The sequence below is a fragment of the Thalassophryne amazonica genome, chromosome 8 (assembly GCF_902500255.1).
Source record: "Thalassophryne amazonica chromosome 8, fThaAma1.1, whole genome shotgun sequence".
NCBI lineage: Eukaryota > Metazoa > Chordata > Actinopteri > Batrachoidiformes > Batrachoididae > Thalassophryne > Thalassophryne amazonica.
The window spans coordinates 75,962,070-75,985,438 of NC_047110.1; the positions used below are offsets into that span (position 1 = coordinate 75,962,070).

Genomic DNA, 23,369 nt, shown 5'->3' on the forward strand with positions numbered 1-23,369 from the left:
GACATTAATTGTGAAATAACGAGAGTGGCGTTGCTGTACACAGACTCCCCGTCCTTTCGTCCATGTCGCCGGTAGAGAGGGCTGCACTGAAAATGAGTTCCTGGTCAGGTGTACAACAAAAGGAGCCTGTTTCAGTGTTGTACGCAGATGATGGAACATGACGAGAGGTCGGACAGAGGTTTCTTTTGCTCCGGTGGAGTGACAGGCGCCATAAGCTGTTTTACAACACACAGGAGGCCTAACTTACGTTCGGCTGTGATCATTTTCCAACTTGCTTTGTCTAATCAGGCAGCGGCTCGGCAAAGACAGGCATGTTTTTACCTCATCAAACCATTTTTTTTTTTTTTTTAAACAAACCTATTCAGATCTGTGCTTATTCAATCAAAATAAGTTCCACTGCCATATACATGGTAAGTATCTCAGCTATTGTTGAAAATGTATTTTACTATAATATATAAAAATGCAGAAAAAATGTGTAAAATGTCCATTAAAGCAGTGAATGCTCTTCATGGTACATTAGGATCCTGGCCCTTCTGATATCCCCAATAATGAGTGTGATTTAGTGATTTCACGCTTTGTTTGTCCTCCCTGGCCCGCCGCCCCTCTCTGGATCCCCCTTGTACACAGGTGTATTGGCTCAATGTAATGAGATCATTACCAGCCTCGTCAGTAAACGTGTTTATTTGGCAAACGGAGCTGGCTGCTCCTTCTCTCTCTTGATCTGCATCCAAAGAGGCATTTAACTAAAATAAGCTCCGTTGTACAATTGAGCAAACAGAAGTCAATTCAGATCATTACAAGACCTGTGGGTAAACATGAGTTCCCACAATCCCTTTTCACCAGAACTGAGTTTGCGCTCTTAAAAAACAAATAAATAAAAATTTAAAGAACAAAGCATAGCAGGTCAGGCACAGGCAACAGTGCGTAACCACCAAACAAACTCAATGCACAAAAGTAAGATTTGTAATGAATATAAAATGCCTTTTTTATCTGCAATCTACCTTGGATGTGTAGAAGAGCCTATACTGAAATTATTATCAAATTACTATCAGAGATGCCAAGAGTTAAAATGCAATATTTTGAGAAGTGTAGAATAATTTTAAAGCTACAAACAATGTTTCAGTAATAGTGCTCAAGAGAACAGCAAGAGATCAAAGTCTTAACACCATTTTAAAAGTAGCACCACAAGCTCATTTATTTTGGCTTCTCCAGTCTTCTCGGGGTTGCCAAAGTGAATGTAATACTGACCTGTATGTTGATTTGGTACAAGTTTGCACCACTTTCCAGACACAACTGTATAAGGTGAACAGGGCCTGGGGTGGTCATGAACCAGAAACCTTCTGTTTTGGAACCAAGTTCATTAATTGCTTGCACCTCCTAAAAAGTAATACAAGTCATAATTAAATGAGCGAAGCGTCACGCAGCGGCGCAAAGCTCATTCATGGTACAGGACGTCCTAAACAGGAAGTGCCAAAATTCAAGTCCACAGTAAAACAGGAAATGTTCAAACGTCAAACACTTCCTGGATTGACAGATGAGATCCCATGGAATCTCGAGGGAACTGAGTGGCAAGTTCACACTCAAACAGGAAGTGCCAAATTCTCCGTCACAGTGAAACAGGAAATGTTGAACACTTCCTGGCATGGGTGGAGCTAGAGTGGAGGCCGGGTTTCACTGGCGTCATGGACTGTGCCATGTCTTAGAAGATAAATAAGTCTTTTCTATGTTTTCTTAGTGAAACACTGCCATCTAGTGGCACAGTATAACAATGTGGCTGTCGTTTTAAGTTAAGTTTCAGTTTCATTTATTGAAAAAAGAACTCATGACCAGTACTGCTAGGCAGTCTCATCTCGTGTCCTTTGGAAGGGATATTTTCTGTTTATTGAAGCAATCGAAGGCCATATCCATAAGTTACGCGATATGTGTTTGTTTTGACATTACTAGAGACTGATGTTTATGTATATCTACAGAAAACTAAATAAGACAGATTTTTTGTGTTGCATCTAGCTTGAATAATTAGTTTGGGAAATGTGCAGGATTTCTTTAATACTTTAATGGCATATTTATTCATGTGTATTGTTCAAGGAAGGTGAATTACACTGAAGAGTATACATTCATTGTATTCTGTATTGTTTGTATTACAGTTTCACAGTCAAGTCATGTCCCTCAGAAAACTCAAAGACAACGCAACTTCTTCGGTCTGAGAGTCTTCTCTGAGCATGTCTGATTGTTTAGCTTGCTGGATAAGCTTTTTCAAGCACGAAGAGTGAGGCCAGTATAACTGGACTCCCCTGAAATCTGATTGGACACAGATGATTGACATGTCACGGCACCACACGTCTGTTTGAAAGACCTGCAATATCAAATCAGTGAGTCACACTGACTGCTAGGTTCCTCCTGTCCAGTAGTTTGTGCTGTGTACCACAAAAAGTTCTAATCCACCTTAGTAGAAAAAGAAAAATGTTTGCTTCAAATTTGAACTGAACATGTCATTTGAACTGTGGACATCTAATCACACCAAAGTTATATTGGCGCGTAAACTACCTTATTTTATGTCAGAAATGAGGTCCAGGTTGTTAAAAGCGGCATTTCTCCTTTAATTCAGGTTGCCATGTTTGTCTGTTAGCTGTTTAAGAGTGCAAACATGTTTAATCTAACAGACAACAACTGGTTCATGCTCAGTTGGCTTATTAGCGCAGCAGATAACTGAAACAATCTTTCCAAAGGTGATACAAGCGTCAAATTCAGCACAAATACAACTGCAGCAAAATTAATAGAGCAACTTTAACTTTTTGACCCCTGTACAAACTGAAACTGCCCTTTGTCACCATTCTTATCATTTATCATACTTATCACTTATGTTTCCATCTCCTGACTTGTCTAAAGAAAACTGGCAATAAAACTGATTATTTATAGGTTTTATCAAGTTTTAGAGATTTGCTTTCAGTTTGAGTTTGAGGAAGATAATTTTAGAAATTTTTATTCTTTATGTTTTGTTTTTCTTGGATTTAAAATGGCATAAACAAATTAAAATGTGTGAAATTCTAAGTGTTCCAATACTTTTGGAGGGCACAGTATCCTAACCTTATGGTGAGTGCAAAATGAGTGTGGTATTATTACTGTTTTGTTTAAGAATGTTTAATTTTCACTGTTGCTGCACTTTGCATCAAACCATAGTCATATTGTGTATCATACTGATATGAAAATTCAGTAAGGTATATCTTCTAGTATACATTCCAAGTTTAAGGTGGAACTCTAGTAGTGTTTACTAAGGTACACCGAAACATCTTTAACAGAAGAAAAAAAAAAAAAAAAAAAGAGAGAGAGAGTAGAGCCACTTAGGTGCCTGGTCTTGAGAACCAGGGATGGTAGGTTGAAAAGCTTTTTTATCCCATGGGAACTCTCCTTACCCACCTAAGCGGCTCAAGAATATGGACAGCATGTATATAAGTGACATTTACATGACAATTTATATGACAATATTGAGATACGATAATTTGGCCATATTGTACAGCCCTACTGTCAACTAGCTGAAAACAAAAAAAAAATGCTTCAAGTGCCAGGGGGTTAAGAGGGCTGTAATTAGGGGGGTCAGCTGAAAAGCAAAAAAAGAAAAATGCTTAAAAACGTGGGGAGTATGGGGGGCAGAGCCCCTCCAGAAGCTGAAAGGCAAAATAAGGAAAACACTTAAAAAGGCGGGGGGTCTGGGGTGCAGAGCTCCCCCCAGAAGCTGAAAGGTGTTAGTCATGCTCATGCTCCCAAGAACAATTTTACAGAAAAAGTCTGAAGGATCTAAATGACATGGTTAGATGGCGAGGAGTCTTTCCAGGCATGTGAGAGGCAAATAAAGAAAAATGCTTAAAAAGGCGGGGGGTCTGGGGGGGCAGAGCCCTTCACCAGAAGCTGAAAGGTTTTTGCTATGCTAATGCTGTGCTGAAGCATTTACTCAAAATAAAGTTATTAACAAAATAAAGTTAATAACAATTTTACTGAAAAGGTCTGAAGGACTTAAATGACATGGTGAGATGGTGACGAGCTTCACTCATTCATGTCTGTGACATATGCATATTATCATAAAACTGTTATAATGTAAAATTAAGTAATTTCATTCTATTCTCATTTATTTGTTTTTTTTTTTTTTCCTCTCCAAATCATTGTTTCTTTCAGTGTGTTCTAATATTAACAATCTCGTGCTGGTGTACCCGAAGACCAAATATATTTGTATAAAATTAACAAAACAATATTTATTTTTTAATCAAAAATTATTCCAAATTACTTTTATTTAATCTGTGAAATACAAAACTACACAAGCAATATTCTATGAGCTAAAGGTCTTCAAGTGACTTCTTTTTCTCTAAATAAAATTCAAATATACAAAGACATTCAATTTCACCTGACATAAAACAGAGAAAAAAATCTTCACATCTGAGGAGCTGGAACCCAACCAAGTTTGGCAGTGTAACCTTTACAAATGAGTTAAATCACAAGGGCAGTTATGAGCATGCAGACCTCAACCAATGTGCCATCTTGTTAAATTAAAGAAGGCAAAACAACACCTGAATCCACTTGATCCAAAATGGTGTGTCTGATATTACAACCCGTCCAGGAGGCTGCGACACTAATCACGTTCACACACATACAAATAAAATGACACAAAATCATAATCTCCTTGATGAACGTAATTAGTTGATTATCAAAATAGCTTTTAATAACTATCATAATTGTTTTATGTTAACACAGCCATGGTGCTCTGTGCAGACCTGATCCCATCAGATCTCCAAACTATTTTCTTCAAACAATGCACCTTATTTGCTAATATTCCAGCTATATTTTCTTGCATCACCACAGCTTTATTCCCTTCACAGTGTGATTTTTTAAACAATTTTTTTTAGAGGTGCACCGATCAGGATTTTTTAGGCCGATCACCGATCACTGAAATTTTGATCTGCCGATACCGATCAAGGCCGATACCGATCAAGTACATATTTGGATCATGCCCAAAATAAGAATATAGGTCTAATGTATAGGACTATTTTTGCATTAAAACTTAATGATGAAAACAAAAAACATGCATTCAAATAAAGACACTAGAATAAACTGCCAACTTTTGTTTTATTACACTGACTTTGTTCTACCAGCAAGCTTTTTTTTTTTTTCCATGTTTCATGTTGCTCAGGTTACAGCCTACAGAGAATACACTGAGAATGTAAAATACAGCCCTCATTCTATGGGGTTAAAATTGTCTCATTAATATTTGTAAATGCACACAGGGTGATCTACAAATAATCATTGATTTGCAAATGTGTTCAGATATCCACAAATGCAAATTTCATATTTGTAACTTGTAAATTGGTCTTTGCAAATAATGTATTTGCAAATATAAAACTTAATTTGTAAAAAAAAAAAAAAAAAAATACATTTGTAAAACTGGAAACTGTATATGTGAATTGAGTTTCAGCATTTGTGGATCACCAATTACATGCATTCATCGCTTTCCTCTGTGACGTAATTTTGAGACATTCTTTTTGCGAAATCCACAGATCCACAAACAAATCAATCAATCAATTCAATCAATTTTTTTTTCGAACTTAGTTGTCAATTCCAGTATCATGGCAGTTCACAATATAAGCAAATCAAATTAACAAAGCTTCTTTGTACTCTCTGTACCTCTACACTCATGAAAAAATAAACAAAATCAAAATGCCTGCTGATTCACAAATACACACACACACACTGGATATCCACTAGATGGCAGTGTGGTTCCATTCATTACACAGCAGTCTATTTAGATCTCTCAGAGCCATTTGACTCATTTTGACTTCTGATATGAGCTGGACGGACATGGCCTACATTAGATGATGGCGACTGCTCTCCTTGTCCGTCCAGCTCATATGAGAAGTAAAATGAGTTTACGTCACAGAGGAAAGCGTGTCATGACAGGACCAAGCGCTCCCTGCGCTACTGCCTGCACTGTTGTGATCGGTCCTTTTGATCGGCGCATTTTGCCAATCACCGATCAAACCGATCAAGGCGTGAGCGGCCGATAATGATCGGTGCCCGATCGATCGATGCACCTCTAAATTTTTTAAAATGCAAACAGATATCTTCTCAGCAGTCTTTATACTTTGTTATTCTTAAATGATGAGCAGATTTAACACATGACCATTTAATTACAAACACTTTTGATGGGAGTGTAACTTTGATTCTTTATTTGATTACACTTTCTCTGTCTTTAAGTTGGAAATGTATGTGTACGATTTTGGATTTAAGTATAAAGAAAGAAGCAAATCACAAGCTTTTGGCGACCGCCACTGAATCCAGCGATGCGACCATCGCACCTCTTTAACCCAGAATCCCATCTCATCCAACCACCTCTCTCAGTGATGAGTGCACCTGTTCCTGCCTCAGCACCTGTATTTCTTGTCCCGAGAAGTGAAGAACTGCACAACACCCTCCCCTTTCTCAAGCTTTTAAGATCCCGCTAATTCCCCTCCATTAGTTCAAGAGGAGGAAGATGTCACCCCAAAAGTGGGATGTATGGTACGTAATTACAGCCCAAGGTTGAACTGTTCCAGACGAGAGCACTGGAGTGGTTGTATTACCCCTCCCCGTCCCCTCCTGCCTGCTTCCTACCCTGCTGTTGCCATTTTGCCATCCGTGCAGCCGTATTTTGTACCCCCCGCTTCTCTTCATCCGACCCTCAGCGTCCACCTCCAACTCCCTACACAATCCGTCACGTCAGCCTCACGCCGTACCAAATCCCAGAAATACACTATAATAACCACAAACCCCACAAGCGAGCTGGTGTGCACACATTTTCTGAGCATTGGGCCATTTTCATCACTGTCATCAAAATCTTCCCTATCATGTAACTTTCGTCCCCTCATCATCCGCAGACTGTAAATTCGATGAGACTATAAACTACTTGACTACACACAATAACCCAGTAGCCTTTCATTTTATTTTACCTATAGCCTTTAAGGACATATATGCATTCAATCCTCTCTCTAACCACTTCAGTTATATTAGAGCTATAATCATTATTGACCCTTTCTGGCCTCAAGCATAATACTCTTTGCAAGTTACACCAGTTTGAGTCTGCATATCAAATTTCATCTAAGGTTAATAAAGTTGAATAATTTGGCTAACCAACCATAACTGGTTCTCATTACATAGCCAATAAACACATTCATCACAGAGGACGTGAAATGCCCGATGAGGAAGGGGGTTTAAAAAAGAAAGGAAAAAAAAGGTAAAACTCGCCTACGATTTGCTCAGCTACTCGCTTCATAAGCTTCCACGGTGCAGGTTTAGCAGGAAGCAGACTGGCTATTCCACACCGGACACATGCAGAAATACCGTCGCCCTCCTGAATATAAACATGGATACACACTGGATGTCATCTAAACAACACACAGTCACTCAGAGACGATCAGCTCTGCATGCCACCCTCAACAGAACATCTTTTTATCCATCTAATTCCTCCTACTATGAATAATGCATTTGCCTCCTTACTGAGGCTCGGTTTTAACGCATCGATGTGCCGGTCTTTAAGGGGGTCCTTATTCATAACAGCAGTGCAGTAAATACCAGAGCTTTGCAGCCAATTTAATGGCAGTTATGCTTAACAAATCTGCCTCAATCTAATGATCGGCGACAAAGCTGGGCTGCGGGTTTAATCTGCACGCAGAGGCTCCCCCAGCTCTGCGACTCACTGAATATGCTTAGGGATCTCTCCATCCAGAGAGAGGAGAGCACCAGCCTGACACCTAATCCTCCAAATGCAACACAAACATCAAACAATGTTATTCTTTCATGAATAACAATAACATTCAAAGTCCTAAAACAATGCAAAGATAGATTCATAAAGACACCAAAAGCATTGCAACATTATGAACGGCTCTTTTCCAAATCCTCCCTTATTCCCTGCTGGGAATGTCTGAGTCTTTTCCGCTTCTTATTGCGGTGACCCTGCATCCATACAATACCCCAACGTAGAATATAGTCCATGCATTTAAATTGGGCAGTTCTGCAGCTGCGGGTTTTGCTCTACAACAGAAAGAACCCCCTGAAAAATACGAAACATATTAACACAGAAAAGCTTTGTAAAAGCAGATGTCTGCAAGAACATTAATTAATTCATTCACCTTCTACCGCTTAGTCCAGGTATGGGTCGCGGGGGGCTGGAGCCTATCCCAGCAGTCACAGAGCGCAAGGCGGGGTACACCCAGGACAGGACGCCAGTCTGTCGCAGGGCCGGCCACAAACGGACAAACAAACACAGACACACCCACACACACACCTACGCACAATTTAAAGATTCCAATCCACCTAACCCGCATGTCTTTGGATGTGGGAGGAAACCAGAGCACCCGGAGGAAACCAACGAAAACACGGGGAGAACATGCAAACTCCACACAAAAAGGCCACGGGAATTGTACCCACGACCTTCTCGCTGTGAGGCAACAGTGCTAACCACTAAGCCACCGTGCTGCCCTCTGCAAGAACAACCAACTTTAAATTACCTTCAACAGAGGTTACATCAACACTGGACTGTCTGTTGGGTACAAGATATTACAAAAAGTCATGAGTGGAATTCAAAGAAATGTAGTGGAGAGGTGGCTTTTGGGTCAGAGAAGACTTGGTTCAATTTAGGTGGTGATCTGGTTCTGCCTCAAAATTTGTTCTTTTGTCATTTGCAAAAGGTTTCCTCTAAAGAAGTGGTTCTCAACCCAGTCTTCAAGTAACACCTAGCCTACACATTTTACATCTTTCCATGCTCGGTGGTGGGATGCACTCGGAGCACCAAGTATCAAGACTGGCTGCATTGGAATCTTAACACCTGAGGTTATGAGAGGAAAAAAAAAAAAATCAACCTTCAGGATGGTTGCAGTAGTGGTGCACTACAAAAAATGCAAATCTTACCAAGTATATTTGTCTAATTTCTAGTCAAAATATCTAGTTTCAGTTTACATACATATATCTTCAACCACGTATCTGGAATTGGGTTGCGAGAGTGTCAGATTAATGCAAGACAAAATCACTTAAGTAAAATTCCATTAAGCTATAAGGACATGTTTTAGATAATAAATCTTTAAAATCTTGTTAAGTGAAAGAGACTTGGAAACATCTCATTTTAAGCTGTTGTGTTATTTCTAAAAGATGCAGCACTTCCTAATACTAGTAAAATAAATCATATGATGACTTTTCTCTGCTAAGTTAAAAAAAAATCTGTAGTGAATTTTCACTTGTTCCACTGACAATTTTTTTAACTTAAAAAGTTTTTTAAAATCCATTGTTTTCATCTTTTACAAATGTGCCAATGGAACAAGTGAAAATCCAATTAGAATTTCTTGAAATAAGACCTTGATTAAATGAGAAAGCTCATTTTGAGCTTTATTTTACTATCATTAGGAAGTCTTTCATCTTTTACAAATAAAAGACATTGGTGTGTAGAACTAATGATTGTAGGTTCAATTGAGTCATGATAGCTAGAGAGAGCTAGGGATAGGGGCTAGGATTACAGGAAACACAGACAGTCAGATATGACAGTCAAAAAAAGCGCATCAAGCATGGGAGAGAAACACAGTGATCATCATCTTGTGTATTTCACTGAGAAAGAAACAAGAATTTTCTACTTATTTCAAACCTTTGAACACTTATCAGAGTCAACTTAATTCTCAACTGGTATCCATTAATTTTAAGATTTCTTGTCAAGTGAAATTATCTTGCTGCAAGGAAAGATAATTTCACTAGAATCAAGTCATTTTCTCCTCAAAATCAGTGTTTAGGTTTTGTTTGTTTTTGTTGTTGTTGTTGTTGTTTGCATGGTACACACAGTTCCCAGCAGAGCTGCCACAAGGCAGAGATGACTGCACAGTGCTCAGAACGCACAATATAAATATAGGCTTGCCTCAATAGAACAGAAAGCCTTTTTTTTTTTTTTTTTTACCAAAGGTTATATTTAACCTGTTTACAATTTCAGGTTTAAGAAAAAAAAGAAAATCAAAGGAGTAAAAAAAAATCCACCTCTGCACCCAGTGGGCCTGTGACATATCATGACAACAGTGTTCCACGGACCCCGAGTCAGTAAATAACCTGAGTGTTAGTTGATAGGAGGGGAATTAGAGGCAAAGCAGGAGTGTCTAATGGGGATGGATAGGAGGCTCGAGCTTGGGTCAAAGCCGCTTAGGAATCAATGCTGAGATACAGGTGTACAACCACAGGTCTATAAGAGTTAGAAACCTTTTAAAGAGGAAAGGGAGAGAGCCAGAAAGCAGAAATTGTGGGGGGGTAACAAACTGTGACCGTTCATTTCCATTATCACAATTAAAAACACTATTCAGCTTGGTGCTGGTTTTTAATTTACAAAAGAGCGCAGCGAGGGGAAGACTAATGTTGTGAAGCGAGCACAGCGAACACGTCGCCAAGACAAACTGCAAACCCGTCGCACCTCCCGGTGTCTTGCTGTCCATGTGAAGCCTGTGATATTTCATGTGTAAAAAAAAAAATTATAAAATGTGCTTTTCATGCTCATGTTCATGTGGCTTAATTAAAAATGTAAATTTGTTAATTAAATAATATCTCACTATTCCTAATAAAAATGTCACATTTCCAGCAGAAGGTGAAAAAACTGAGCAATTAAAAAAATGGAAATAGACTTGACACTTGGATTAAAACACTATTGATGCCATTAAAATGCTAAGTGGATCCAACCAATTGGCACAACCACATTTTACTAGTGGAATGTCAAAGAAGCACAAGAGCAGCAGCAGTTACTATTAGAATACTGCTAATTATGAGTGCATATCAAACATGTGGCACAAGGAAAGAAAGGTTATGTTAATATAAGTTTAATACACATTCACACATAATAAAATAAAAAAAATCTGCGTAGATATTTCACACATTCTTTTTGAGAAAAGCTGCTTGTTCCAGCAGCAAGCCTTTACCAAACACATCACAGCAAATTTTTTTTATGTAGATTACATATATGCGTTTAAAAATTAAAGGCAAAAAAAGAAAAGAAAACGTGAAGCAGATTATATGACAGCACTGATAGCCTGAACACCAAAAACATCATGGACCTCCTGCGCCCTCTTGTGGCTGAAACATTTTTCATTCCCCCCCCCCCCCCTACTCCTAAAATGGTCTTATTCTTTTATACAACAATTCACAATATTTTGTTTTAAGAGACCATGAACTTAACAATACACTGTATTCTAGTGAAGTTTTAAGGCACACTAGAGAGTGTTATTGTGTCGTTGCAGAGCTTTTTTCCATCTTTGTCCAAAAAACAAACAAAAAAAAAAACTAAAGCAGTACGCCCATAGAGCACAAACCTCCACCAACACTAGCTTCCAATTCCACAAATTTTTATCTTGGAAAACATTTTCAAGGTCAAAGTCCTGTTAGCTGTGGCTTTTCATAAAGATAAATTAGATGTAATCAAATGTCATGAGTATGCATTTAATTCATACACTTGAATCAAAGTTTTTTGTGGCATTGTCAGGTTTTTTTGGTCAGCTTTTTTGATTTCTGAATTCTTTTTCAGATAATTTGAACATTGGTTATCTCTGCTATGCACAGTTCGTTGTAGCTTTTTGCACTTGGTGTCCTACTGATAACTGGAAGACAGACAAACAGGCATAAAACTGGAACCTCCATCTATTTTTGGTGGTGTTGGTAAATCAGTAACAGAAAAATGAGAGTGACTGAGGCATGTTTGATTGGGATATGATGCAAAATTACACCAAATGGGATTTTCAATATTAAATTCAAATGTCCACAAAATCCAGACTCAAATTTTGTCAGGCGATAGCGAGTGCCAGTCTGCACTTCACTTTCAAATATGAGAGTGCCTGGGGCACGTTTGATTAAGGAAGTCCCCGCTGCTCCCTTGTTTTCACTCAGAGTCTCCGCAGGAGATCCAAGGTGGATCTGCACGTTGATTTGGCACAGGTTTTACACCGGATGCCCTTCCTGACGCAATTCCACATTACATGGAGAAATGTGGCAGGGGTGAGGTTTGAACCGGGAACCTTCCACACTGAAACCAAGTGCACAGTATGCTAGCCATACGAAAGGCAAAATAAGTGCGTCTTAATTCTGGACTTGAAAGTCTCTACAGAATCTGACTGTTGTGTTGATGCAGGGAGATGATTCCACAGAACGGGGCACGATAAGAGAAAGCTCTGTGACCCGCAGACTTTTTATTCACCCTAGGGACACAAAGTAGTCCTGTACCCAGAGAGTGCAGAGCCCGGGCTGGTATGTAGGGTTTAGCTTTAATTCAAGGGGTTCAACACAAATATCTCATTAGCCATAATAAAATTGTTGCCATTTTTATACACTGTCCTTCCATAAATAAAGTAACTGCACAAATTATAAGAGCAAATCAGAAAAAGTTGGGATGGTGTGAAAAATACAAGTTATTGTAATTGTAATGTTGCCATTCCTTCTTACAACACTTAAAAGACATTTTGGAAATGGTGATACCAAGCGATGAAGCATCTCAAGTGTTATTTTGTCCTACTCTTCCTGCAAACATGTCTTAAACTCCTAAGACCTGAGTTTAAACAGGAATTAGGTTGGGGGGGGTTTGATGTGGACACGGGGTCTCTGAAGGTTTAGTGGGGTGCCTGGACCAGCAGTCATTTCATATGGGTGAAAAAGTTTGCTTTTTGGTACCAAATTGAAGCTTAGGGTCTCACTAACTATTTCAGCCCGAGGGGACAATGATGAATGTAATTCTAATATAACAATATTATTATAATATAATTTATGGAAGTTTCAAAATAAGCCCATAATTATTTAAGGAAGTTCCAAAATAAACTGAGTACGTACTTTTGTTTCGAGATTGAATCATATTGTTGTATTAACAAATTTAAATATAATACCTGCACATAGATAACAAAATACAATTTGTAATTTTTCCTGTGAAATATGTAATGAAGTGTTATAACAGCATTTAAAGACATCAAGATGCACGAACCTCCCGCAGATTAAAGAATAATTGAAATACTTGCACATATCAGTGCTTTAAATGTTATATTCTTTAAAAGGTCATTATGATGTGTAGAGCTGTGTAACTGAAACAAATGTTGCATGAAGCATCTACATTTTGAAATAAAAATAAAGCCAATGATTTGGATTTTCTGGGAAAAAAAGTTTAAAAAAATATCTTTTTAATGGATTTTTGAACAAACCATTAATGCTGTGGCTACTAGAATGAAATAACTTGCATTTAAGGTTGTAATGAAACTGTAAGTTATACCACTCTGGCCACTCCACTAGTTAAGTAGCACAGTGGATCAGTGGTTAGCACCCTTGCCTCAAGCAAAAAGGTCTGGGGTTTGATTCCACCCATACCCAGCTCCTTTTTGTGTGGACTTTGCATGTTCTCCGGATGTCTGTGTGGGTTTCCTCCAGGTACACCCATTTCCTCCCACCTTCAAAATCATCCCCATTAAGGTTTGCTGCTTTCTCTGCCCTTTACCAAAGCAGTGTCTTTACAGCTAGAGTTGGTCCCCAGGTGCTGGACTGTGGCTGCCCACTGCTCTAAATGGTTGAATTGGGTTAAATGCAGAGGACATATTTCATTGTATGGATCCATATATGTACAATGAGAACAAAGGCGCTTCTTCTTCTTCCATCTTAAGGTGTACAACAGTATGGGGCTGTCATCATTGCATTTTTTATTTCAAAATTCTCCACACATTCTCAAACAGAGACAGGTCAGGACTGCAGACAGGCCAGTCCAGTACCCCCACCCTCTACTTCTGCAGCCATGCCTTTGTAATGTGTGCAGAAGGCAATCTGCATTGTCATGTTGACAAATGCATGAATGTTGAATCTTGAAGGCAGCATATGTTGATTGAAAATCTCAATGTACTTTTTCTGCATTAATGCTGCCATCACAGAAGTGTCAATTACCTAAATTACCTCAATTGAAATGGAAATTGATAAACTGAAATTAAATTGAAATTGAAAATTTGCAAAGAGCACTAACAGCATCCCATACCACGACACGCGCTGACTTTTGGACTTACAATTGAGAGCAGTCTGGATGGTCCTTTTCGTCTTTGGACCGGAGCTCACAGTATCCCTTTCTTCCAAAACAGATCTGGAATACTTATTCAACTGAATACATGTTTCTACTCTGTGAAGGGCCAACCCAGATGGCTCCGAGCCCAGAAGAGTTGACACCGCTTTTTGCACAGTAAAGATTTAAGTGACATTTGTGAATTTAACTTCATATTGTAGTGCTTGACAAAGGTTTCCCAAAGTAATCACTTGCCCATGTGGTTATATCAGAATGATGGTTCTTGATGTAGTACTCTCTGAGGGATTGGGATAGGACTTCAGCTAAGGCATATGCCCTTGTACCTTAATGCACTGAAATTCCTCCAGATTCCTTAAATCATTTAATAAATGAATGGACTGTAGAGGGAGACATATGCAAATTCCTTCCCATCTTTCTATGAGGAACAATGTTTTAAATCATTTCAAGAATTTTATCACACAAATGTTGACAAACTGGAGATTTTCTGACCATTGTTGTTCCTCAAAGACTCAGCCATTTGCGGATATTGATTCTGTACCAAATCATGATGACAGTCACCTGTTGAGGTCACCTGCTTGAATTAACATTACAGTATTTCATTTTTAAAAAAACCTCATTACTCGCCCTCAACTGCTCATAACCCAACTTTTTTGAAATGTGTTGCAGCCCTGAAACACTGTAATGCAAAAAATGAAATTATGCTGAACACTCAAAACACGAAATATCTTGTGTTCGTACTGTCTGCAATGAAATTCTCAAAGTAAATGTAAAAAAAAGGAGGAGAACCCACTGCAGGTTTTTCCTCCATTTTCCATCCCATCCCAACTCTTTTCTGATGTAAGGCTGTAAATATAAGAATTATCATTGACAGAAATAATCACTTTTACAGCTAGTTTTCTTGAGACAGGTCAGAGGATGGATACAAGAACATTTCTAAATCACTGAATCTGTCTTGAACTACATTTTCGTCAACCATTAAGAAGTACAAACAGTACTGTCTGGAATGTCTGTCTGGAGCAGGCAGTTCTAAGAAACTGAATGCACGAAAGAGATGAGTGAGGAGCTTATAAGGTTCTTTGGCTGTGGAACACAGCATAGTGCAACTTAGTCTGTTGCCTCACTACTTATACAGCTTAATGGTGGAGTGGCAGAAAAAGCCGAGAGAAGTCATGAAATTTAAGCTACAGATTGACAGAAGTCACATGGGAGATTCAAGCCTTGGTCTAATCTCTTGTCTGGCATGAAAATCCTTCTCTGTTCTACTCCACCATTCAGCTGTGGTGCAATAAACAAAAGATGCACAATGTACAGTTCCTCCAGTTATAGCTACAGACACCTATAACACTTCCAGAGTGGTCAGGGGTGTCTTGGTGGCTTCCCTCACTAGTCTCCTTCTTGGAGGATCAAAATGTTTTTGGAAAACTGGCTGCTCCAGACAGATGTACCATACTGTTTGTGTTTCTTCACAACTGATGTAAATGATGTCCAAGAGACTTGGGAATATTCACTTAACCATCCAAAGATGTTTAAGGAACACTGGCTGTAAAAGTGATATTTTCTATTGACAATAATCCTGATATTTGGTTTGTTCAATTACCTATGGGCTCTGAAAAAGGAGGAACTGTGGCTGTACTTCTTAAATACTTAATGCAACATTGTCATTAAGCCCCTGTTAAGTTAAAGCTAAATGTTTGCACAATAACAACAAATTGACTGTTTCATTTCAATGCCACTATAGTGTACAGAGGCAAAATTTTAAAACTGTGCAACTGTTCAACTATGCATGGGCTAAAGATTGTGGTTGGCTCATCAGTAAACAAAATTTCCCACAGGTGTCTAAAATCAAGGTTGCTTATATTCACAGGCACCCTAAAATGACTGCCACACATTCACAATGATTAGTGCCATAAAAAGCCAATTGTGGTTAATTTTTGCACAACTTTTTCATCATCATCAAGCTTCATATATCATGGCCCAGAGAGGATAAGACTAATTTTGGATTCTTCAAGAATTTGTCACCCACTTGCTGCTATCCTGACAAATTGTGGTGAAGCACTGTGAACCTGTTGCCCGTCTTGGCAGACTTGTGTTCTGCCGGAGCTGGAAATTTTCCATGATGCACCACAAATGACTAAGAAGAAGCCAAGACTGACCACAAGGCTACAGAGAGATCAACAAGAGTTGTAAGCTGGATAAAGCCGCGACTGTTTCGCAAAGACTATTCAACCCATAGAAGTAACCTGATGTGCAGGAATTACTACACTGCACCATGATTTTTTTTTTACTTTTGGCAACTCAGACTCCATCTGCAATCATCATGGGCCAAACACTTTAAGCCTAACAGCTCATTTTGTGAAACTTTCTAGACTCCTGAAAATATAAATATGACACTACTGCTTTCCAATATATTACAAGTCAACAGCAATCACAAGACTGCAATTTTCCTTGGGACAGAGGATTTGAAAATAAAGATGATTAACAAATGTGTATTTGATTTCTCACATGCTGTCATGACCTATCCCAGACAAAGCAAGAAGACTGAACAAATGTCTACTGCTGTACTTCTGTTAATTTAAGCTAACGGAAAAAGAAAGCACATTTGTTTCTAGAGTATTATAGAGTGAGCTGCGCTTTCGCCGAGTATAAATGGATACCATTCATTACAGTTAACAATGACATCCAATTGAATGCAGCTATGAACTTCAACACAATCATGTTTGGTATAAAGAGTGATTTGTTGGCTCTACGTGTACCATTTTGAAGGCTAATGTTGATGAATGTTTGGCAATGGAGGGAGCAGAAAGGCTCTTGTCAAGCACTCCTTTACTATACCACAGCACCGCCTAGTGTTATCATCATGGAAACACATTGTACCTCTATGAGAAAAGATGACTGGGGGGTATGTCAAGACTTACCAATGCCAGAATTTCCCCCAGTAATGAGGATCACCTTATCCGAGAGGTCACGACCTTGCAGAATCTCTAGAGCAGCCGTGTTTCCATCATAGCGTTTTGGCTTCACCATGACATCCTCCACTGTAAATGCCTGACGCGGGTCAAAATGTGTAGTCCGCTTGTTAATGTGACTGAAAATGACAGATGAAGAAGGATGCTGTAATAGAAACTATTTTTCATGGGGTATGATGTAAGGCCAACACACATGTATTTGTTTCCTCTGTTAAGCTACAGATGTTCAATACCAAATTAACTTACTCAACATAAATTATCTGGCCTTTGTCATCAGTTTCTTGCTCCCAGCCATATGGTAAATCTGTGGGAAAAGACAGGCATGATGTCTCTTAAAAACCTTTAGAGTTACTTTCCATGCATAAGTCTGAAGCTTAAAAGGACATTGGTGGTTGATATATCATAATAAAATGCATGTAGAAATGCTTCTTGCTGAAAATTTTAACTCAGATGGTTTTTTCCAAGGAAAGAATGTCAGAGAGAACAAAATCCAATTTTAATGTCTGCACAAGTGGTGCTTCAAATGACCAAAAAAAAAAAAAAAAACTATGTTTTTCTTCACTTTCAGATATAGATTTTTGACATTTGGAAGCCATTTCAAACGAAGAGTATTTTGATGGTGCGTAATCTGGTTTGTTTGATCCATTCACTTGTAACAAAGACCACCTCTGGATCTCATGAGTTTTCACAACCAATATGCTAGTCTAAATTAATTCTATAATCCTTTTTAGCCATTGTTCATGATATGGTGAAAATGTGTTCATTTCAGATTGAGGAGCTGTAAAAAAAAAAAAAAAAAAAAAAAAAAAGGCACGATATATTATACTAAGTCTGTTTTTTGTTTTTTTTTTTTTTTTTATTTGTTTGTTTGTTTCTGTAAGCTGATTTAATTTTATTTCATGTCAAAAAATAAAATATAGAATTGAACCCAAAGTGACCCAAACTTTGAATATAAGTTGTGGGCACAGGAATGTGCCGACAACTTTTAAAAATGTATCCGCTATAAAATCTAATTATCTTGTATTCATAAATAAATATAAATGTGTTGAATGCATGACCATTTTTCAGCTTTAAAAATGTTTTACTTGATAACAAACCTACTTTATGGTGTTTTCCTGCAATTTATAAGAAATTGGGTTGGGTTTAATCAAATATGCGCAGCCATTTTATTATTGTGAGATCACTGGAAACTCTCCACAGTGCTGTCATATTAACAGGCAGTACATGTACAAAGAAATATATTTTTGTTGTTGCTTTTCATTTACTTGTAAATGAGATTTCTAACAGGGTAATAAAGTGTTTTTAAAAGGTTTACTTAAAGTTTTATTTTAAAATTTTTGATCACATTTGATTTTAGTTGGAAAAGATATTTAAAATTAGATTTCTCTGCTAACACACTAATGACAAAATCACACACTGCACTGTTACCAAAATTCTTGGATGCCTAAAATATTAGCACAGTACTGGTATGCCAGGGTTTTCCTGAAAGCTCCTTTTTGAGACTAGTGCTCCAAATAGCTATTATAGCCAAAGAAAACAGAGCACGACATCCATATATATATATTAAATCAACTATTTTAATAACTTTGTGATTAGTTATTCTACAATAAATATCCAACACAGATCACTGATAACAGGAAATATACAGATTGAATGAAAATAACAACCAATAGCTAAATGAATAAAGCAAACCTCCAGCACATCGTTTCTTCTTTCCTGTCTTGGGGTGTTCCCACTGTGTTTTCATATCATCATGACTGCTCACAAACAAACACAAAAACATAAATAAAAGGTTAGAATGGATGCGTCTGACAATATGTGGCCCTGGTGTCCTGTCCAGGGTGTTCCCGCCTCACGCCCTATGACTGCTGGGATAGGCTGCAGCCCCCCATGACCCTTAATTGGAGTAAGCGGTTGAAGATGAGTGAGTGTGTGTGTGTGAGGTTATAGTGGCAAAATATAAGTGAGGAATAATCCTTTTCTTACAAACATCCAGAGATGGATGTTTGTATGATGTCCTGTTCTGTGCTTGTGTTTGAGTCTGGTCTACTTGAGGTTTCTTCCTCAGAGGGAGTTTTTCCTTACCACTGTCGCCTGTGTGCTTGCTCCGGGTGGTTGATAAGGTTAGACCTTACTTGTGTGAAGCGCCTTGAGGCAACTTTGTTGTGGTTTGGCGCTATATAAATGAAATAAATTAAACTGAAACAAAGTTACTACATTTAAAAACCTAATGTTTCATCGTTTATAAGGTTCAAATAGCAGGCAAGTGACGAACAAAAACTGACCCCCAAAAAATTCTACAATATATCTCTGAAAATCTACAAGAGGGATGTGTTCCTTCCTTCCAAAAATAATGCCCTGGTTTGCTGTTGAGAGTGATGTCTAATACAACGGTCCAAAAGTTTCCACAGGTTTTAAGACAGGAGGCCTTTTTTTGTGTGGAGTGTAGAAGAATTTTTAGGTCCTTATTTGAACTATGATGAACTATCAAGTGTCCTGATCCGAACTGTATGTCCTCTGGTTGAACTAGCAGGTGTTCAACCCAAAAAAAAGGGCTTTATTAGTCATTCAGTCTGTCAGGGGCTTTCCAAGGCCTTTTAGGTGCTTTCCCGCAGGCCACGTGCAGGGGCCTCAGGCCAGCTGCACCTGTGGCTGAGGCCACGTGCGGGGGGGGGGGGGGCCTCAGGCCAGCTGCACCTGTGGCTGAGGCCACGTGCGGGGGGGGGGCCTCAGGCCAGCTGCACCTGTGGCTGAAGGTCTTTTAAAAAAATCAGTTGTAAATCCTTCACGTTTTAATGGGAGTGTTTGTCACATTGAAATAATGGCCTAACACCTGCTTAGGGTTCACTAGAGGACGCTTCCAATAGAAAACCATGTCTTGGGAATGAAATAAATAAAAAAAGTCGAAGGAGGAGCGATGCCCGCGGGTCTCCAATAAATAGATGAGCGCGGTTGTCATATTCAGTCTCTCTAGAGGACTCAGTTTGTCTAAGCTCTGTGTCGAAGGCTTAAATAAACTTAAAAACTCTGTGCATTTTATCTTGCTTAAGGCTGAATTATTCTAAAGTGTTGTGTCCTTTTCTAGCATATCACTTGCAATTAGTTTGTGTTATCTAAAAGATGACATCCTGAGAAGACTAAAGACGAGCCACGTCAGAACTTGGCGAGCCAGCTTAAGGAGGGTCCAGGGGCATTCCGGCAGCCTGGGACGGTCCAGCTCATCCCTCCAGACCGTAAATAACAGTGATCATGACTAAAAGGTAAGCAGAAACCTTTTATAACTTCTGCACGATCTGGAGGAGTGAGTCGGGATTTCCGCCCAAGTTGACAGGTGATATTTTTTAATTGCCTCTTACCCAAAAGAACCTGGACTAAGAAAATTGATAAGAGACTAAAAAAAGATAAGATTGAAAATTATCAGGCCTTGTAGATAAAATGCTCAGAAGGTGTGTGTGTTCCCGGGAAAAAGAATGTCTGTGTGAGTGAAAGGTCAGGAATGTTCATGAACTCTGGTGCGGAAAAGAGTGCGTGGAGAACTAACCTGGATGCTTGGGGAATAACTGGTGTTGAAATTCATTACTAACGTGCCGGCTGATAGCATGCGCTGTAGGGGTTAATTTAGGGGAGTATACTGACAAATAGATACAAGGTAATACAAGGTTATTTAAAGAGTTTAACAGAGACTGAAGTGAAATAAGTGAGAAAAAGAGTTTAACAGAGAATATGTGCAGAGGAAGCACAAGATAAGCGCCTGAGGGGGCGCAGTAGAAATACCGTACGTGATAAAAAGAGAAAAGTGCAAAGTAGCACAGCTGACAGTAAGTAAAAGAGCTCAATAAAGGACGTCATTTTTTAAGAGAAGAGAAAAACTATAAAAAAAATAATAAAATAAATAGAGAGTTAGTGCAGAATAGATGAGAATTAATGAAGCAGAAAATAGTGCAGTAAGGCACCAAATACACGCTTTTGGGGCGTGGGAGAAGAATAAGTAATTAAGTACACAGTAATATGAGTTTTTTATAAGAAAAGAAAAAGAGTATTTTCAGTGCAAAGGCACATTAAGCTCACGAGGAGCTCAGTAAGTGAAAAAAAAAAGTAGAAGAAAGTGCAGAAAGGCACAGGATACGCACGCGAGGCGCGGTAAGGCGTAGAAATAAATGAAATATTGTATGCTCAGAAAGGAGCTGGTGAAAAATAATATATTAAGCACAGGATACGCACGCGAGGCGCGGTAAGGCGTAGAAGTAAATGAAATATTGTACGCTCAAAGAGGGCTTGTAAAAAAAATAATATATGAAGTTGCTGGCAGCGCCGGAGAAGCTGTCTAACGTGAAGAAGAGATACATGCTTAAACAGAACACATTGGTGTTAAGTGAATAAAAAGGTTGTTTAAAGCCGCGGAGTGAAAAGTGGCAGAAGTCTAGATAGAGATATATAGAAAGTTGTTTTTAATAATTTTTGTGTATAAAGCTTTTGAAGATTGGTGTGTGGGAGAGCGGGGAGTTGCAGGCAAAGCTGTGAGAGCTTGCAGGCTGGCTGACATACAAGATTAATGTGAAAGAGTACGAGGAGGAGGTGTTTAGACCCAACAGAAGGACTTGGGAGGTGCATGACAGGCAGAGAGGAAAGTGTGAAACAGAGACAGTGAAGAAAAAGACAGGAGAAAAGACTGCTATGTAAATACAGAGAAGGTAGATATTATTTCAAAGAAAGAAAACTAATAAACAAACATAGCAGAAAAAGACAAGAAGCAGAAAGTTAAAAAATTAGAAGGAAAATAGAAAGTCGGGAGCAAAGACATTAGGAAGTGTTAGGGTTGTAAGAGGATTAAATAAATAAAATTGGTTATAAATTAAAAAAAAAAAAAGCTTAGATTATAGTGAAAAAGATGACAGACTGATCAATGCTTGGGACAGTCATTGATGGGAGACTTAAGTGATGATGAAATAATACTCCCAGAACATTACTTGACTGACGGAGACATCGAAACCCAGGGAATCAGGACACATTTTTGGCTGGAAAGGACCTATTTTGACAGGGTAAGAGCAGAACATTGGCAGGACGAACAAGAGATCAATCAGAAATTATGGCAGATTACTAAGGTAATCAATCTGAAGCAAAAGAAAGAACAATTCCCTCTAATTAATTGGGAGCTGCTGATAAGACGTCTGTGGCATCAGGGTTTAACCCCGTGGCTGGAGCTGCTTTGTGCTGATCCTAATAAAGAAATTAGCATACCATTAAATCATTTAATAACACTGCCAACCGATCCAGGTGAAGAACTGTTTCCTAGGTTGACTCTGACTGTGGTCCCAAGGAAGGTTCGGTGGGAAACAGGTAAATTTTCATATTTAGTTAAAGAAAAAGAAGACGGGCATAACAGTTGGAAATTTAATCCTTTTAAGGGTTTAAAATACAAAACAGGTGTTACAGCCGGCAAGTTATTGGTCTGGATCAGGACAGCCCCTGAGGGACTACCAGAACACCATAGAAACACCTCACATAGCGTTTGTCAGGGTTACATGGGTAACTCTCAAGGTCAACGTCGGGAAAGTACCCCGCTAGACTTAGTACTAAGAAAATATCCAGGAAAACACACTAAGGCCAACCAATGTATGAAAAAGTGGCACAAAAGGTCACATGGGGGCAGGCAATGGCCTTTGGAGGGATCATTTGATCCGGTGATGTGTGAAGCAGTTGCGGTAGAAATACAGAAAAAAGAAATTAAAGATCAGCAGAAGAACGTGAATAACAACAAAAAACGCACTGAAGAAAAAGAAGTTTTGGCCTTGTTCAAGCAGGAAGCACAGAGGCTACAGCAGAAAAGAGAAAAAATGACAGAGGAAAGATCCAAAGAGACTAAAGCCAGTGCACCGAGCTGGGAAGCAGAGCCACCCCCATATAAACGTCATGATATGGGAAAGACAGCTGGACAATTTGTATTAGGAACTCGTGAAGAGGACCAAGGCATGGATGTGGAGGGCAAATTCACACTGACACTAAAAGCTCGAGAGCCACAAGGAGACAGGTCCTCAGTCTGTCAAATGGATCATACAAGGTCTCCAAGTCCGAAAGTAAGTGGTCGCTCACCACGACCAGCAGGGGGGGCCACAAATAACAGTGACACGGAGGCAGACGAGGATAAAGAGAGAGACCTGAAGGCTCCGCCTGCACATCGAGGTCCACTGAAAACCGTCCCCTCCCACCATAAGTCAGCCGACTGGACCTTCACAGGCTATAGAGGCTCCGAAGAGTGGCACAAGAGCTTCTGTGACACACTGGATCTGGCCAGAAGAGATAATGAAGAACTAGCTGAGCAGCTTCGGCTAGCGAAGGAA

At 39.0% G+C, this 23,369-nt stretch overlaps 1 protein-coding gene across 2 annotated transcripts in view; it reads right to left on the minus strand.

The window, feature by feature from the left end:
• The window catches only part of wwox (WW domain containing oxidoreductase), a 404,999-nt gene that overhangs the window by 364,671 nt on the left and 16,959 nt on the right, over positions 1–23,369 (minus strand). For both annotated transcript variants that reach the window (XM_034176685.1, XM_034176684.1), the window contains 3 exons: positions 18,724–18,788; positions 17,278–17,335; positions 16,981–17,150 (listed from right to left, as the gene is read on the minus strand). In XM_034176685.1, the coding sequence (XP_034032576.1) occupies positions 16,981–17,150; positions 17,278–17,335; positions 18,724–18,788 (293 nt within the window). The remainder of the gene's footprint in view (positions 1–16,980; positions 17,151–17,277; positions 17,336–18,723; positions 18,789–23,369) is intronic.